Here is a 19050-nt window from a genome sequence, read left to right as displayed (position 1 = left end):
TTATTTCCTGTTACAGGCTATTGAAGTGGTAGATTCTGCTGCTGGGCACAAGGTAACTAATTCCTTTTGCTATCTATGTTTCTGTAATTGTTGCAAGATTTCTTCATTTTAAAAAGAAAACATACAGGCTACACTGCTGTATTTTAAAATAGTGATGCCAGTAAACTGAAAGAACAAGCAGCTCATTTGTAAGAAACAAATTGTATTAACTGTCCAGCTTTAACCTGCCAAGTGCAGTCAACAGGGATCTTTTTCATCTCTAACTGAGATAATAAACAAAGGAATGCTAATTGGCTTTGTCTATTTTAAAAAGTGATGGAAAGTTAACAGAATTTAATATTCTGACAAAGCATTTATTCAGTATACAATCTTGACCGAAGAATAGGAGAACCAAAATTGAAACCGTATCTCCAGCTGTGAGAAGGATGATGGCCCATCTGCCGACTTGTTCTGAATATAGCCAGAGCAATTTATTTATTCACTTTCCCTCCACTATTTCTTTATAACTCTGCAATTCCTTCCCCCCCAGAATTCTTATTCAATTCTATTTTGGAAATTATTATTGACTCTTCTTCCACTTTCAGGAAGTGTATTCTAGGTCACAATTCTCTGTACATAAAATCTTTTCCTTAGCTTGCCTCTTTCGTTTGTTAATAGCTTAAGTATTCATCTTCCTTCTACTGGCAAGAGATGCTGTATTTGCAAACTTGGGTTGCAAATGATTTATTCTTTTACTCAGTAAATGCTTATACAGTGAAATGTTTCTTGCTATAGTGGATGGAAGGGATACAGAGTTCTCTCACCCTTTTGCTGTTAATGACATTGAGCTGTTGATATATTGTAATATTTTTGATTCCTTTTGAAGGTTATCGATCTGTTGGTTCTCCTAATCCTCCACACAACCAGTACAAGCAACATCAAGAAACAAGTGGAGAAACTGTTACGTAGCAAAATTCGTCTTGGCCATATTGGGGATCAGCTTTTGCAGGTTGCATTCAGAAGTCATGCTCTGGTCAGTACCACTAACTGACTGAGGACATTTCATACTTTTACGTTATGAAACCGTCTGCTGAAATTTGCCCTTGCAAACTGGTTGTGTTTAACCTACGTCAAGCTCCCACATTTTCCGCAATCTCCATTATGCCACCACTAAATACATCTTCTCTTGCCCTGTCAACATTCCATAGAGACCATTCCCACTGTGGAATCCTGGTCCATTCCTCTATTACCCCCAGCACTTCATCCACCTCCCATTTCTTTACACCTTCCCATGGAATCACATTTGCCCTTTACCTCCTCCTTCCTCATTGTCCAATGCCTCAAATACTCCTCCTGTGTGAAGTAGTGATTGACTTGTACTACTTTCAATCCAGTCTGCTACATCTGCTGCTCATAATATGGGTCACCTCTAATCTAGTATGCCACATCTGCTGCTCACAATGTGATCTCTTCTAAGTCAAAGAGATCAAATGCAGTCAAGGTAATTGATTTGCTCTATGCCTCCACACAGTCATCATGTGTGACTCCAATCTTCGGTTGTTCGCCATTTCAATACACCATTTTGTTCTCAGGTTCTTATTTCTGCCCTTCCAGTGAAACCTTTTGTAAGTTGGAGGAACAGCACCTCATTTTCAGTTTAGGCATTTTACAGTCCCCTGGACCCAATGCTGAATTCACCAGTTTCAGACCTTGAACTCTGGCTTCCATCTTGACATTTCATAACTCCCATCCCAATATCTGTATGTTGTGCCCTTTTTTTTCTACAACCATACTGCTCCCATTAACTTTTCCAGACCTGCCCTTCTGTTTCACTTGCCCCTCCCCCTTTCAACAACATAGCTTTTCCAGCACACTTCCCTTCTGAAGGGAACTTGGACTCGAAATGTTAACTGTTTTTCTCTTCACAGATGTTAGTTTCTTCAACACTTTCTGTTTATATTCCACGTCGCCAGCATGTGCAGTATTTTGCTTTGATTCACATTATGTATTATAGAGTCATACAGTGTGGAAACCATACCCTTCAGTCCAACCAGTCCGCACCAACCATGTTCCCAAACTAAACTAGTCCCACTTGCCTGCCCTTGGCCGACATCCCTCCAAACCTTTCCTATTCATGAATTTATCTGAATGTCTTTTAAATGTTGTAACTGTACCGGTAGCCACTGCTTTCTCTGGCACTTCATTCCACACACGAACCACCATCTGTGTTCAAAAAAAGGTTGCCCCTCGTGTCCTTTTTAAATCTTTCCCCTCTCACCTTAAAAATATGCTCCCTAGTCTTCAAATTCCCCATCCTAGGGAAAAGACCCTTGTCATTCACCTCATCCACGTCCCTCATGAATTTATAAACCTCTATAACGTGACACCTCAACCTCCTATCCTCCAGTGAAAAAAGTCCCAGTCTTTCTAGTCTATTTTTATATCTCAAACCCTAAGCTATTTTCCTATCTGCTTAATCCATTCACAAAAGTTTTATTTTGCCTGCTGAACTGTAGTCAGGTTTTGGTTGCAATGAATTTTGGGGCATAATTCCTTCTACATCAATTTTCATCATTTTAACCAGTCTCTTCTACTTGCTCACTCCAAACTTATCCACCTGTCATCACCTTCCTGTGTTATATTTTCCTCTTCGACACGCCGTCTCCATTCTATCTCCAGTTGCTGTCCATTACTTCAGGGGTTCTCTGTATCCTGATGTTTCACATTCGTCATGTTTATTTAGTGTTAGGCCATTTTCATTTTGCTTTTGAAATAAACTGAAATAATGTTGTGTTTTAACATTCTGGTTCAGTGTATCAGTGTTAATAATTGGAGAATTTACAGTGGCATTTGTTAATTTTATCCTTCCGAAAACCTAATTAAATAAGAACATTATCTTTGCTTGCCCTTTGAACGGAAGATAACCATGTTCAACATCGAGAGTTGTTTGGTTGGGTTCTGATGGGTATGTAGGTGACTGCTAAGGTTAATCCGGATAAGACTTGGTTGTGTCAGGTATGGGCCACAACTGGAATACTGTGTGCAATTCGGGTCACCACATTAAGTGAAGGATGTGATTGTGCTCAACAAGCTGCAGAGGAGATTTACCAGGATGTTGTGTGGGCTGGAGGGTCTGAGCTGTGAGGAAAGATTGCATAAGCTGGGCTTGTTTTCCTTCGAACAGTGAAAGTTGAGAGGGAATTATATAGAGGTGCATAAGGTAATGAGGGGCATAGATAGGATGACTAGGCAGACTCACTTTGCATAAGGATAGGGGTCAATTACAAGGGGGTATAGAGTAAAAGTAAAAGGTAGAGGAGAGTTGATGGTGAGAGTCTGAAACTCACTGTCTGAAAGAATGGTGGAGGCAGAAACTCACATAGGATTTAAGTGTTTTTAAATATTGTTGCCACAGCCTCCAGGGTTATAGGCCTAAAGCTGTAAAATGGGATTAACGTTGTTAGATTTATATTGACTAGCGTGGACACAATGGGTCAAGTGGCTTCCTTCTGTGGTGTAAATGCTATTGAAAGATGTAACGATCCTGTGCGAGCTTCTCCCAGAACTTGAAATCTATCTCAGAACTCCCTGTGAAGGCTTCAGTTTCCTTGTAGCACTTCCTTTGATGCAATGACAGAGCAGCCACATTCAAGTACTCCAGACAAGATTGTTTTAATGAGTGAGTGTCAGGCCATCTGGCTACATGATCAACCCAACTTGTAATGATCTCAGTACCGTGTGGATGCTTGGCATACAAACTTGGTTGAGCATTTCACCGTAGGGTATTTTGCCCTGCCATTTGAACTTCAGAAGCTTCCAAAAGTAGATCAAGTGGTTGGACTTGTCAGCATGACGCTGGTGTAGAGTACACGTCTCAGATGTGTAGAGCAGAGTAGGTCAGACAGACTTATTCCTCTTCATTCCCAGACTGAAAATTAAAGTCTGCTGCAGGCTGCAGACTTGTTTCAGCAATCCTAATCTTTTTCTTGTAACAGATAGCTCGAGAGAATGTGTTGTCAAAGTGTTAACAGGTTCTGGTCATTGGACTGAAACTTTGGGCTCAATATAGAGGTTTCCAGAAGCAGACTGATACTTCATAGCAGTTTCTTCACGTTGATCGTAAAGCCAAAGTTGTCACTGCATTGGAAAACAAGTCATTAGAGAGAGACAATTGGTGGTGGTTTAACCTGAGGGCTACCATGCCCCAGGCAAGGGGAGAGGTTGAGAAGGAGAGTCATTCAGCATAACCTCAGCTGGTGCAGGATTTGAACCCACACTGTTGGCATCTCTTTGAATCACAAACCAGCTAACTGAGCTAACCAAACATGCTGTCATCCATGCTGATGAGTTTCTCAAGGCAGCTAAATTTCTCCATTAATTTCCAAAGGCAGTCGTGGTAGACTGTGTGTCAAAGGCCTTTCTCAGGTTCTGATCAAAGTCCATGTTCTGTTCTTAGAGTTTCTCCTGGAGCTGCCTAACTGCAAGCACTATGTCTGTGCTCTCTCACCCTTTTCTGAAACCTTACTGACTCTCTCTGGCTGCAAATCCTGATCAAGATATTGCACTTGGTAGTTCAGAAGGATTCTCTTGGAATCATAGAATCCCAATGTGCTGAAAGAGATCATTTGGCCCATCGAGTCCACACCAACCCTCTGAACAGCATCCCACCCAGACCCAGCCCCCTATCGTATAACCCCACATTTACCATAGCTAACCCACCAGGCCTGCACATCCCTGGACACTATTGACGATTTAGCATGGCCTATCCACCTAACCTGCACATGTTTGGATTGTGGGAGGAAACCAAAACACCCAGAGGAAACCCATGCAGACATGGGAAGAATGTGCACACTCCACACAGACAGTCGCCCAAGACCAGATCTGAACCCAGATTGCCGGTGCTGTGAAGCAGCGGGGCTAACCACTGAAACACGATGCTGCCAATTCATGTGAAGATTTTGCTGTCGGCCGAAAGAAACATGATTCCCTTTCTGATTGTTGCAAGATTTGGAAATTTCTTTCCACTCCTACAGGTCAACAGTAATTGTACTACCACAGTGCAAGGCCTTCACACATTAAATCTTAAGAAACATCGCGTTAAAAATTCCTCACGGCAAAGTGCATCAGGTCATTGATTTTACCATCTGTGGGATCATGATTCTTCGTAACTGAAGAACAATACCTGTTTCACAAACTGTCATTGAGTGAGGCAATAGGTTCAGTAAAATCTTGGTCCATAGTATGTTGCAGCGTACACTGCTATTTTGTCAAGTTTGCTATTTATAGTCAGAAATAGCCCTTTTCTTTGCTAAACATTCCACTATTTCTTTCCAGGTTGTCCGTGAGTACTTTCCCTCTGTTCTGTCCTTGGCTCAGACCCTCTTGAGATCCTCAGATGTGACTGTGGTGTCATTTGGCAGTCTAATGTATAAACATGCATTTATGATGTTTGATTCCTACTGTCAGCAGGTAAGAGAAAGCTTTCTGTCTGTTGCTTCCTACTGTTGTGGGGAGCTAACTTTTTCAGGGATGGAATTTCATTGGGCATTTTCTGATTTCACAATTGAGTGACGATCTATTATGTATGAGCCTAAATAATGAGTACGAGTAGGCAGTTTGTCTGTAAGAAGTATCGTACCCAAAACCTGACCTCAATCATATCTAGAGACATGATTTTGCCTATTGATGAAAATCAGTGGCCTGTATTTTTAAATGGCTCTCCTGTTGTGCTGACAACATTTCATGGGTTCATACTGAACTTCGACCCTTTGATCTCTTGCTTATATCACCATTGATTGCTTGCTAAAGTGCGCATAGATACATTCCCTTTCCTATTGTCTCTAGACTGGTTGATTCCCTGATCAGACTATGATAGCGTAAGGTACAGTGCAAAAGGAATCTAATGCTACAGTATCCGATGTGTAAGAATTGGGAGTTGAAAAACTAAAGCAAGTTGGAAGTACTTTTGCTTTTTAGCTGGCATTCTAATTATATGATGCTAGTTGGCGGATGTCTGGTCATTGGCTCAAAGTCTAATATTCTAGAATAGGAGCAGGAGCAGCCACTCAGTTCCTCAGGTTTATTCTATCATTGAATAAGATCATGACTGATCTGATTGAAACCACAAATCCACATTCCTGCCTACCCCTAAAACCTTTCACCCCCTTGCTTATCAAAAATCTATATACTGCTGTCTTAAAAGTATTCAAGGACTATGCTCCCATTACCTTAATAGGAAGAGAGTTCAAAAGACACAGCTCACTGTGAGAAAAAAAAATTTCGTATCTCGGTTTTAAATGGGTGACCTCTAGCTCTAGATTCTCCTGCAAGAGGAAACATTCTTTCCACATGCATCCTGTCAAGACCCCTAAGGATCTTGTTTATTCACATTATGTCTCTAACTCATCTACACTCCAGCATCTAGCTAGATCAACCTTTCCTTGTAAGATGACCCACCCATTCCAGGTTTTAATGTTCTTTAACAAATTAAGAAATCAATGACCTGATGCACTTTGCTGTGAGGAATTTTTATGCAATGTTTCTTAAGATTTAATATGTGAAGAATATTTTAAATTACTCAGTGTCTTACACATTTGATATTCAAGTTATAGCACTTTGTTAAATCCAGAAAGAGTTTTGATTATCTGTATCTGTACAGGAAGTTGTTGGTGCACTGGTGACACATGTTTGCAGTGGTTTCACTACAGAGGTGGATGTCTCACTTGACGTGCTTACAGACCTGGTTTCCCAGAATTCGTCTACAATGGCTGTTTATGCTATATTTGTGAAGGTAGGCTGAATGATGTCTGAGTCGAGAAGCAATTTTGTTTTGCATTTTATTTTCTAGTGAGGCTGTTTGTGTTTAAGAATGTGGTATAGCTAGAAAATATTCTGTTCTCAGTACCACAGTATCACCAGTATCACATGCTGTAGAAAGAAAGAATACCTATTAAGTTTCACACCAGATAGTTTACAGTTGAGTTTTATCTTTTCCAGAGGCATGTAGCGAAATCCATTTTTTTCTTTTCACAGTAACCCTTGGCTACGTGGTAGCACTTTGCCTTTGGTCCTAAAACTAGTCCCTTTCTACAACGAATTAACTAAATCAAAGGACTCCATGTTATCTGAAACAAAAGCAGTAATTGCTGGAGGAACTCAGCAAATCTGGTATCATCTATGGACAGAAAGTAGAGTTAATTTTTTGAATCCAGTGACCCTTGAACAAAACAAATATTGTTTTTATTTCAAATTTCCAGCATCCTCAGTTCTTTGTTTGGTTTTTGTGGCTGACTCCATGTTATCTGATTGTCATTGAGATGGTTGGAATTCATTACAATAACGACAACCATCCCTGTTCTAATGCCTCCACTGGAATGACTTGAATAAGTTAGGATTGTTGTGACCAGCATTTTTGACAGCTAGAATTTTATCACAACTTAATGCTCTGAGGAATAGGGCTGTCATTTACTTATTTTTATAAATTGTATTCTAATGCACAGAGATTATGAGGATAGCCCAGACTTCCCCAAGGACTCAATGTTTTAATAAATGCATAGTGACATTTTTATTCTATCTTTACAATTTTTGTAATACGCAGGGTATCTTGGATTACATGGACAACTTGTCTCCCCAACAGATAAGAAAGCTGTTTTTTGTCCTGAGCACATTGGCTTTTAGCAGATGGCAGGAGGGCAGCCACATTCAGGTAAGGGAAAGAACTTGAAAATCTCAAAAGACACTTTGGTTTCTCTTATCTTGCCTTCTCTAAGCTTGGATGAATGATCTGATTAAAATCTGCGTTAGTGTTTGCATTATAAGTATGTTTTTCTTTTCCCTGCATGAACCAGTACTGCAGTCATGTTTCATGTTATCTAGTGGGAATGCTAATAATTTGTTTTGTCCCTAATTCTGCAGGATGACATGCACATTGTTATTAGGAAACAGCTGTCTAGTACAATATCCAAATACAAGCGAATTGGGATCATTGGGGCAGTCATGATGGTGGGCTGCATGGCTTATGACAGGTATGATAATACACATGTCAAAGAATGCTTAATGACTGGGGCCAAATGCTTTAGGAAGGCTTATGTAAGAGTGAATGTGTCTCTTATCTCATTGTTACTAAATTTTGCAAGAATAAACCTCCAGATAAGTATTTCTTTGCAGCACATCTTCCTTAGACAAGACAACAGAGTGCCTCAAAAACGTTGTAATCCGTTGTCAGCCACGGATCAAATGGTCAGAATGTTCTGATTTCCATTTCCAGTCTGGAAACTTATGCACGATCTAATGGAGTACTGACAGTGCTGCTCAAAGATACCATTTTTCATGTGAAACCTTGCATCAAGGCTCCATCTGCTTTCTGTGAATCTAAAAGACCCAAAAGTGCTGTTTTGTACAGGAGAAGGGGAGTGTCCCCAACATTTATCCCTTAACCAATATCACAAAAGCAGGCAGTCTTGTCATTATCTCATTACTATATGTAGGACTTCATGTGCACAAATTTCTGTCGTGTGTCTTGCATTACAACTTCAAAAGTATTTATTAGGTGCAAAATACTTTGGAATGTAAGGTGCTATATAAATGGAAGTTAATTTATTTTTCAACTTGAAAGTGAAAAAGAGACTTTGCAAATAATATGGAAGTATGAGATATTTATTTTGGCTTATATTTGAGCACAGTTGATACCAATAATGCCATTCACAGAAAAACACCACCATTAGTTGCATAACTTGTCAGGATGTTTGTGACTTCCTTCAGATTCTCAGGACTGATATAAAGATATCACTGTCAATAATGAAAGTTTTATTGTTTACAAACTTTAATTTTGTAGCTTTGTTACAGTTCACTATACATGAATCATGTATAATTATGTTGTTCCAACTGTTGTAAAGTTCAAGATGGATTTTAATGTCATGAACCAACTACTTAACAACTGGATTCTGTGCCAAATTTCAGAACATTGTTTAATATTGTTATTCATGCAGTTAAATTTAAGTCCATGTGCAATATCTAAATTCTGGATGATGCTTCTTTTTCAGAAGTAAAATTGAACCCTCATCATCAGACTTGCCATCCATGAGTAAAGAATCCTTCAGGCAGGTATGCCTTATTTGTAACTTAGCTTTTACTTTCTCCGCTTCTTTGGAGTTGTAAAATGTTGCTTGACTGAAAACATTGGTAGCTTTACTATGCACAGTCGTCTCGTACTTGATATGTCTGACCAGGTTAAATGACGTGACTGTAGTGAGAAGTCAGATATTTTCAGTTCCACATTTTCTACTTATTTACAACATTGTTGTTTGTAATTGGCACTTGTTGATGTTGTTCCTTAAAAGATCCAAAATACTGTAGATTCAAAGGCATTTGTCATTTAATTTTAAGTTTTTAAAAGCTGCATAGAAAGAAGGGTCAAGGAGCTTTCGTGTGGCAAAACACAAGGTTTCTTGGTGAAAAGTATCAATGAAGTGCTTACCTTTTAACATTTTGCATTATAGTGTATTTTAGTAACTTTATTATGGCCCTTTCTAACACTGAGCTGTCAAAAATAGTGCAGCTGACTTGGAAAGAAGAAAGAGCTTGCATTTACAATGCATCCTAGGGCCACAGTCAGAAACACCTAGATCTACTTCCTTGTGAAATAGTCACTGTTATGGGCTACAGCTGGCTGTAAGAATATAAAATAATGAGACAAATGAGCAAGATGTGTAGACTTCTATGAATACTCTCATGAGATTTTTAGTGCCCATATAAATTATCGAAACCGACGGACAGAGCCTTGAATTAACATAATATCTGAAGGACTACACCTGTGACATCGTTCACATGATGTGCTCAAGTCCTACATTGAGACCCTGTCTGTCTGTTCCAATTTGAATTTAGTCTCAACCTTCTTAGAGGTGGAAATGCTAATCACTGAATCAAACTTTTTAACAAGTCATTAGCATAGACTTTATTTTCAAATAGCTCTGTAATTTTACAGTAAATCACTACAAAAGATATGAAATGTTTTTTGACTTTGTAAGCATTTCAGCTGTATTTCACAGCTCTGTTCAGCATGTTATCTCTAGAACCAGTTGATGGTTATGTTCTTGTTTTGTTGTTCCTTTGTATTTGTTCTGAATGTCTCTTGTCAAGATCAACAAGAAGATGGTCAATTTGATTTCTCATTGCACTAACTTCTGAAACAATTTGTATATTAAGGCCACTGCCCTGCTTGAATTGGTACGCACCTCCAGTGAGCAGTCTCCAGAAGCTGCTGCTCTCTACTATGATGAATTGGCTAACTTGGTGCAGAAAGGAAAGCTGGATCCACAAGTGCAGGTAGTATCATTAACGCCCAGTCATTCACAGCTCACCACTGGATACTTGAACAAGCCCTTAGATCTATCTTGTCCATCCAAGGGTTTTGTATCTGTATGGACTGAAGTTTTTGGTTTGGTTTCTGATGGGTTAATAAAGAATAACACGTTTTGCACAACCAAATTTAGAAAATTACTGTAGGAGTTACTGCAGTGCGCATCCGTGGAACACCACCTGTACAACTTGGATGGCTAAAAGTTGGTTATCTAATCAGAAGTAACAGTGCAACAGCAGCATGGGAGTGTCAGACACCAACGTCACAGCTCCATCACAACATGCATGGATACTGGTAGCTCTTCCTTCCATTTGTTTCCACCCTGTCACTGCAGTGCTATCCTTGAGCCTGCCAGAGACTGAACAGTTTGCAGTGTTCCAGATCACGTGCCAGCATGGTTTGCACATATATAAAGTGGGGCGTCCAGAATACTGTCCTGTATTGTCCTGTGTTGGTTCAATATAACTCCCTGCTCTTGTGCTGTATGCCCCTCTTAATAAAGTCTAGAAAACTGTATGTCTAATTAACAGTGCTGCCTATCTCCCTGCCACCACTAATGACCTATGCACATTTACACCCAGGTCTCTCTGCTCCTTCATACTCTTTAGAATAGTACATTTTGCTTTATATTTTCTTTCCCTGTTCTTTGATCCAAAGTGTATCACTTCACACTTCTGCACCTTGAACTTCATCTGCCACCCTTCCACCTGCTCCGCCAATTTGTCAGTCTTTTGAAATTCCATACTTTCCCCTTCTCAGTTTACAGTTTTCCCAGTTGTGTAGTTTGCAAACTTTGAAATTGTCCCCTGCACAGCAAGATCTTCATTTTAAAATCAATCTTTAACACATATTAGCCATAAACATAAAGATACGTTGACTTCAAGAAATGAGGTGGGAGGAAGAAGAAGTGAAAAGATAAAGTAATGTTGTAAAAGGAGAAAGAGAATTTGGGATTACTAGATTAACCATAAATACAATCTGTATTTTTCTTTATGTCTGTTGGTCTGTCTGTCTGTCTCTCTCTTTGTCACACACACATTGTTCTCTCTCCTCATCCCTTATAATGTTGGAGCAGTGGCTTTCAAAATGTGCAGTTGTTTTCTGTATGTGCTAAATCTGGTCAAGTGTGACTAGATGTTCATATTTGTAAGGAAATAGGTCCTCACAGATTCCATAATATTGTATTTGAAACTCTTATTTAAACAGACAGGCTGTCTTACTTCCTCCATCTTGCTGGCGTGTGCATTTAATTCCTATTCCGCATTCTAAGTCTACTTCCTTTGAATTTGCATTCAGGAGAAGTGCCAAGTAAAAGTACCTGAGGCCCAGAAAGAGTCTCCTTGGGCATTTGAGTGAATATCAAAGTACTTGGTTTTAAGACAGGGAATGGCAATTGTGCATCCTCATTTGAAGATTCTAAATGGTTTAAGAGACCCCAAGAAACAGAGAAAGCAGGAATTGTGTATAGTTACAGAAAATGGAAAGGTAGATGGGACTGCCACAAAATACAGCTGCACCACAAATCAAATTGGAAATGTAAGATGTGAGGAGGATGCAGAGATAGAAACAGATTGAGTGGTCAGATGGAGTAGAATGTGGGGAGGTTTGAAGTTGGGTATAAGAATAGAAAAGCAGAATATTTTTTGAAAGATGCCAAACTTGTAAACATTGATGTTTAGAGATACTTGAGTGGTTGTACAAGGAAAACAGAAAATTAGCATGCAAGTGTGATAAGAATTAAGAAGGCAAATGGCATGTTAGCCTTTATTATCAGGGGGTTAGAGTACAGGGGTAAAGAGGTTTTGCTTCAGCTGTGCAGGGTTTCATTGAGATCATATCTTGAATGCTTTGCAATTTTGGTCTTCATATTTGAGAAAGGACGTATTTGCATTGGTGGAGGTATGGCAAACGTTCACTAATTTGGTCCCTGGGATGAGAAGGTTGTGCTATGATGAGGGGCTAAGTAAATTGGACCACCTAAATTTAGAAGAGTGAGAGAGGTGATTCCACTAAAAAATGTAAGATTCTGAAGGGATTCGACAGGGTAGATGCTGAGTGATTGTTTCTGCTGGTCAGGGAATCTAAAACACATGGGCAGAGCCCCAGGATAACAGGCCAATCAATTATGACTGAGATGAACATAAATTCCTTCACTCAAAAGGGTTGTGAATCTTTGGAATTTTTTACCCCAGAAGATTTGGCTGGTCCACTGTTGAATACATTTAAGGTTGCACGGGCAGATTTTTCTTGTCTTCGGAATCAGGGGATACCGGGAGCAAATGTGAAAGTAGATTTGAAACCCAAGATCAGCCTTGATTGTATTGAGTGGCAGGGTAGTGTCAATGAACGGTGTGGTCTGCTACTGCTCCTATTTCATGTATTCTTGTGTTCTTGGCATAGAAGTGTGAAATTGCATTCTGCTATCTGCAAGTAAATATCATTGAATTGTGGCAATGTATGTATTTCTGCAAAATACACCTTTTATTAACAGATGTACAACAAGACTTTAGCAACATTGATGTAAGCACAATTCTGTTTTTGTTTGTCTTCAGGAATTGATTGGCAGAAGTGTACTTGATGATTTTCAAGAGGACTTTGTTGTAGACCTGCTGCCAGAAACAAATAGGTAGATTATGAACAGCATTTGTTATTCATTCTTAGTTCCTGTGTAGCTAAAGTTACATTTGAATTCAATATGACAGCTTTTATAAAATATTTTTGTGGAAACAGTTCGAAAAGCTGACCGTATATGAATTGCAATGATTTGCCAGCCTAGTTCAGAGGTCTCTTTAGTCTCTGAGTTTCAAGGTGCCAAGATTAATATCTTTTCCCAAAACAACAGTACATATTCTAGTACTGACATTTGGAGAAAGCAAGAACTGCAGATGCTGGAGTCAGAGTCTGACACAGTGTGGAGCTGGAGGAACACAGCAGGTCAGGTAGCAACAGAGGAGTAGGAAAGTCGACATTTTGGGTTGGGATCCTTCTTCAGATCTGGGGACAGGGAAGGGAGCTGGGAAGTAAATCGAGGGAGGAGGGGTGGGACTGGGGGAAGGTAGGTGGGACGGTATTAGGTACGGGTTGGTGGGGATTGGTCAGCGGGGAAGGGTGGAGTAGATAGGTAGGAGAGAATATGGACAGGTTGTGTCAGGTCAAGGAGGTGACAGGGAGGATGGGTGGGGCTGTGGAAAAGTAGGTAGGGTGATAGGTGGAAGCAGGTAGCAGGTAGTGGGGATTGGTTGGTGGGATTGGTTGGGCAGATAGGTGGGGAAGAAGATGGACTGGTTGTGTCAGGTCAAGGACACGGGGATGAGAGGGAGGTTTGGACTTGGGATGAGGCTGGGGGTGGGGAGATTTTAAAACTGGTGAATTCTATGTTTAGGCCACCAGGCTGTAGGCTCCTGCGATGGCGTACGAGGTGTTGCTCCTCCAGTTTGTGTGTGGTGTCATTGTGGCACTGGAGGAGGCCTTGGACAGACATGTCATCAAGGGAGCGGGAGGGAGAGTTAAAATGGTTAGCAACCAGAAGGTGTTGTCGATTATCGTGTACAGAGCGCAGATGCTCCATGAAACGGTCCCCGGGTCTGCGCTTGGTCTCACCGATGTAGAGGAGGCCGCATTGGGAGCAATGTATACAGTAGACCGGGTTGGAGGATGTACAAGTGACTCCCTGTTTATTATGGAAAGTTTGCTTTGGGACTTGGATGAAGGTGAGGTGTAGGGGCAGGTATAGCACCTCCTGTGTTTGCAGGGAAAGATGCCAGGTGTGGTGTGGTTGGTGGGGAGTGTGGAGCGGACGAGGGAGTCATGGAGCGAGCAGTCCCTATGAAAGGCATTGGGGTGGGGAGGGAAATATCTCTTTGGTCAGATTGGAGGCGGAGGATGATACACTGGATGCGGAGATTGGTGGGGTGGTATGTGAGGACCAGGGGAACTCTGTTTTTATTTTTGTTGGGGGGAGGGGGTTTCAGGGTAGAAGTGCGGGAAATGCAAGAGATGCGGTTGAGGGTATTTTTGATCACTGGAGGGGGGGGTATGTTGCGATCCTTGAAATAGGACGACATCTGGGATGTCTGGGAGTGGAATGGTCCATCTTGGGAGCAAATTTGGCAGAGTACTGACACTCCTGTGCAGTACTGAAGGATTGTAGTATTTTTGGAGATGCCATCTTTTAAATCATGTGTTAAACTAGGTTTCATATAGCCTTTCAATTAAAACATTTCATGGTGTCATTCGCAAGGAACAGTTCCTAGTTCTTTGGCCAACATTTATCCCACTCACCACGTGTAAATCAGATGAACTGATCATTTATCTCATTATTTGTGGGACCTTGTTAAGAAAGTTAGCTTTTCTAGTTACTACACCAACCATCATGCAGTCTCTTTTAAAAAGTGATATTGCCAATTGATGCTAGTATAGAGGTGCTTCTGGATTATGAGTTCTTTTCCATTAGAAGCTGGATTTAGATTGCTTAAACTAATTTCAAACAGGTCCCTACAGATAGATTTGCTAGTCCGGTTTGGGTTTGAATTCGGAAATGAAAGCAGAGAATCTAATACTTAGTCCCTCCAATTTGCAGCACATAGCTGTTAAAAGCACGTTCTGTTTCATTCAGTGAATCCGTGTTGCCACTGAAGTCAATGTATGATCTGGATGAAGAGGACACTGAAGGTGGGATTGTTATCAATCTTCTAACACTCCTATCCAATAGCATGATCGGCAATGGCTTTGAAAATGCAGCTGGCAAGCAAAAGAACAAAAAGTAAGGTTAATTAGTTTTTATTTATATTGCCTTCATTGTTTAATTAGAAAATTCAAAAAATTCAAGAATTTAATTAGAAAAGAATGGATAACATAGCTATTTGTTTTTATTTGTCATTTTTAGGTGTGTTTCTCCAGTATATCTTGCTTCCTTTTTCCGTCTACTGCGATTCTGTGAAGAGGTGCAGCACAATGGAAACTTGGAAGAGATTGATGCTTTATTAGGTATGCTGTGAGGTGCTTAATGTGTTGAGTTTGAGTAGAAGAAAGTGTAACAAAAACAGAAGTTGCTGGAAAAGCTCAGCAGAAAAAATCTAGAGTTAGCAACAGAACTGTCCTGAGGAAGGGTCATTGGACCCGAAATATTAACTCTGATTTTTCCTTCACAAATGCTGCCAGACCCGTTGAGCTTTTCCAGCAACTTACGTATTTGTTCTTGATATATAGCATCCACAGTTCTTCTGGTTTTTAGAAGAAAGTGTAACTTTTTTAAAGAAATCTAGTACTTGATTTAAGCTGACGTTGATGTTTGCCCCCAGTTTTGCTTTAACCTTTCTCAGGATGTGAGCATCGCTGGCAAGACCAGCATTTGTCACCCATCCCCAATTACCTTCAAGAAGATGTGGTGACCTGTTTTCTTGAACTACTGTAGTCCACTGGCTGGTCATTCCACTGTGCTATTTCTAAGATGATTTTGCAATTAAATGTGATTCAAGGGCATTTTTTAAAATTAGTCATTTACAAATGTATTTATGGATTTATTAATTTCACTCTAACTCTGATTATCATGAGGAATGGCGAGGTTGTCAAGGCTAACTTGCCTCCCTCCCTCACTTTCAAATTCTGGTTAGTTTTCTTATTCCGTGGTCACTATTTAGTATCTACCTGTAGGAAATCTGTAATTAGAAACAGACTGAGATTTGCAGTTATAGACCTAAGTCCAGTCCCTATGAAGTGCAGCAAATCAGAGCTCCAATACTTTGCGACACCATATAGGAGAGTACTTAGAATCATAGAGTTATACAGCATGTAAACAGACCTTTTGGCCCAACTCATCCATGTTGACCAGATATCCTAAACTGATCTAGTCCCATTTGCCAGCATTTGGCCCATATCCCATTCCTATGCTTCTTAAATGTTGTAATTGTATCTGCCTCCACCACTTTCTCTTACAGCTCGTTCTATACATGCACCACTCCCTGTGTAGAAAGATTGCCCCTCCGGCCACTTTTAAATCTTTCCCCTCTCACCTTAAAACTAAGCCATCTAGTTTTGGACTCCCCTACCTGGGAAAAAGAGCTTGGTTATTCACCTTATCCATGCCCCTCATAATTTTATAAATGTCCATAAGATCACCACTCAATCTCTGATGCTCCATGGAAAGAAGCCCCAAGTGTATTCAGCCCCTCTCTCTGTAGCTCAAACCCCACAATCCCAACAACATCCTCATAAATCTTTTCTGAACCCTTTCAAATTTACCAGCATCCTTCCTATACCAGGGAGACTAGAATTGAATGCAGTATTCTAGAAGTGGCCTAACCAGTGTCCTGTACAGCAGAAACATGACATCCCAACTCCTATACTCAATGCACTGACCAATGAAGGCAAGTGTGCCAAACACCTTCACCAATTTGTCTACTTGCGATTCCACTTTCAAAGAACTATGCACCTGTACCGCTAGGTCCCTGTTTGGCAACACTCCCCACGGCCGCAGCATTAACTGTATAAGTCCTGCCTTAGCAGAATGCAACACCTCACATTTATCTAAGTTAAACTGTCTGCCTCACCTCAGCCCATTGGCCCATCTGATCCAGGTCCCAATGTACTGTAAGATAGCCTTCTTCACAGTCCATTACACCATCAATTTTGGTGTCGTCTGCAAACTTACAAACCATGCTTCCTATATTACATCCAAATCATTTATATAAATGACAAAAAGCAGTGGACCCAGCAGCACACCGATCCTTGCAGCACACTGCTGGTTACAGGCCTCCAGTCTGAAAAATAACCTGCCACCACCACCTGCTACCTTCAAGCCAATTTTGTATCCAATTGGCCACCTCCCCCTGGATTCTATGTCATCTAACCTTGCTCACCAGTCTACCATGTGGAACCTTGCCTAATGCCTTGTTGAAGTCCATATGGATCACATGTACCACACTGCCTTCATCAATCTTCTTGGTCACTTCTTCAAAGAACTCAATTAACTTAGTGAGACACGATATCCCATGTGCAACGCCATGTTGACTCCCCTTAATCGGTCTTTGTCTTTCCAAATGCGTGTAAATCCTGTCCCTCAGAATCTCCTCTCAACAACTTACCCACCACTGACGTCAGGCTCACCGGCCTATAGTTCTCTGGCTTTTCCTTACCACCTTTCTTAAATAATGGTATCACATTAGCAACCTCCAGTCTTCCAGCTCCTCACCCATGGCTATTAATGATGCAAATATCTTAGCAAGGGGCCCAACAATCTCTTCCCTATCTTCCGATAAGGTTCTGGGATACATCAATTGTGGTGGCTTGCCAGTTATGGGTGATGACCTTTTCTCCAAGCCAAGAACAACTAGTCTTTAGAACAAGGAACAGTACAGCACAGTACAGGCCCTTCGGCCCACGATGTTGTGCCGACCTATTATCCTACTAAGATCAATCTACCCTGCATACCCTACATTTTACTATCCGCCATGTGCCTTTCCAAGAGTTGCTTAAAAGTCTTTAAAGTATCTGACCCCACTACCACTGCCAGCAGTGTATTTCACACACCTACCACTCTCTGTGTAAAGAACCTACCTCTGACATCTCCCCATACCTTCCTCAATCATCTTAAAATTATGCCCCCTCGTAATAGTCATTTCCGACCTGGGAAAAAGGTCTCTGACTATCCACTCTATCTATGCCTCTCATCATCTTGTAAACCTCTATCAAGTCACCTCTCGTCCTTCTTCACTCCAATGAAAAAAGCCCTAGCTCCCTCAACCTTTCCTCATAAGACCTGCCCTCCAGTCCAGGCAGCATCCTGGTAAATCTCCTCTGCACCGTCTCTAAAGCTGCCACATCTTTCTTCTAATGAGATGACCAGAACTGAACACAATATTCCAAGTATGGTCTAACCAGAGTTTTATAGAGCTGCAGCATAACCTCACGGCTCCTAAACTCAATTCCCCTGCCAATGAAAGCCTTCTTTAAAACCCTATCAACTTGGGTAGCAACTTTGAGGGATCTATGGACGTGGACCCCAAGATCCCTCTGTTCCTCCACACTGCCAAGAATCCTGCTGTTAACCCTGTCTTCTGCATTCAAATTCGACCTTCCAAAATGAATCACTTCACACGTTTCTGAATTGAATTCCATGTGCCACTTCTCTGCCCAGTCAACTAAACCATTGCTATCATCCTGCAGTCGATAACCATCCTCTTCGCTGTCAGTTAAACTGGCCCGTTTTCATGTTGTTGATAAGTTTCCCAATTGTACCTCGCACATTTATTGAATTCCATCTGCCAGTTCTTTGCATTTTGTCAATGTCCCGTTGCAACCTACAGCAGCCCTCCACGCTGTCCATATCTCCACCAACCTTGGTGTCATTGGCAAACTTACTAACCCACCCTTCCACTTCCTCATCCAAGTCATTTATAAAGATCACAAAGAGCAGAGGTCCCAGAATAGATCCCTGCAGAACACCACTGGTCACTGAGCTCCAGGCTGAATACTTTCCATCTATTACCATCCTCTGTATTCTATTGGACAGCCAGTTTTATATCCTGAGAACCAAATTTCCCTGAATCCCATGCCTCCTTACTTTCTGAATGAGCCTACCATGTGGAACCTTATCAAATGCCTTGCTAAAATCCATATACACCACATCCACTGCTCTACCTTCATCCAGCGTTTTGTCATATCCTCAAAGAATTCAATAAGACTTGTGAGGCATGACCTGCCCCTCACAAAGCCAT

At 40.9% G+C, this 19050-nt stretch overlaps 1 protein-coding gene across 1 annotated transcript in view; it reads left to right on the top strand.

Annotated features, from left to right (window-relative positions):
* The window catches only part of fancd2 (FA complementation group D2), a 51242-nt gene that overhangs the window by 15725 nt on the left and 16467 nt on the right, over positions 1 to 19050 (top strand). The window contains exons 9-19 of the mRNA XM_048606685.1: positions 17 to 52; positions 866 to 1012; positions 5314 to 5448; positions 6638 to 6769; positions 7577 to 7684; positions 7894 to 8003; positions 9021 to 9081; positions 10183 to 10302; positions 12889 to 12962; positions 14952 to 15098; positions 15222 to 15322. Of these exons, the coding sequence (XP_048462642.1) occupies positions 17 to 52; positions 866 to 1012; positions 5314 to 5448; positions 6638 to 6769; positions 7577 to 7684; positions 7894 to 8003; positions 9021 to 9081; positions 10183 to 10302; positions 12889 to 12962; positions 14952 to 15098; positions 15222 to 15322 (1171 nt within the window). The remainder of the gene's footprint in view (positions 1 to 16; positions 53 to 865; positions 1013 to 5313; positions 5449 to 6637; positions 6770 to 7576; positions 7685 to 7893; positions 8004 to 9020; positions 9082 to 10182; positions 10303 to 12888; positions 12963 to 14951; positions 15099 to 15221; positions 15323 to 19050) is intronic.

The sequence above is a fragment of the Rhincodon typus genome, chromosome 16 (genome assembly GCF_021869965.1).
Source record: "Rhincodon typus isolate 14 chromosome 16, sRhiTyp1.1, whole genome shotgun sequence".
In the NCBI taxonomy this organism is placed as follows: domain Eukaryota; kingdom Metazoa; phylum Chordata; class Chondrichthyes; order Orectolobiformes; family Rhincodontidae; genus Rhincodon; species Rhincodon typus.
This window is presented reverse-complemented; position numbering and strand designations above follow the sequence as displayed.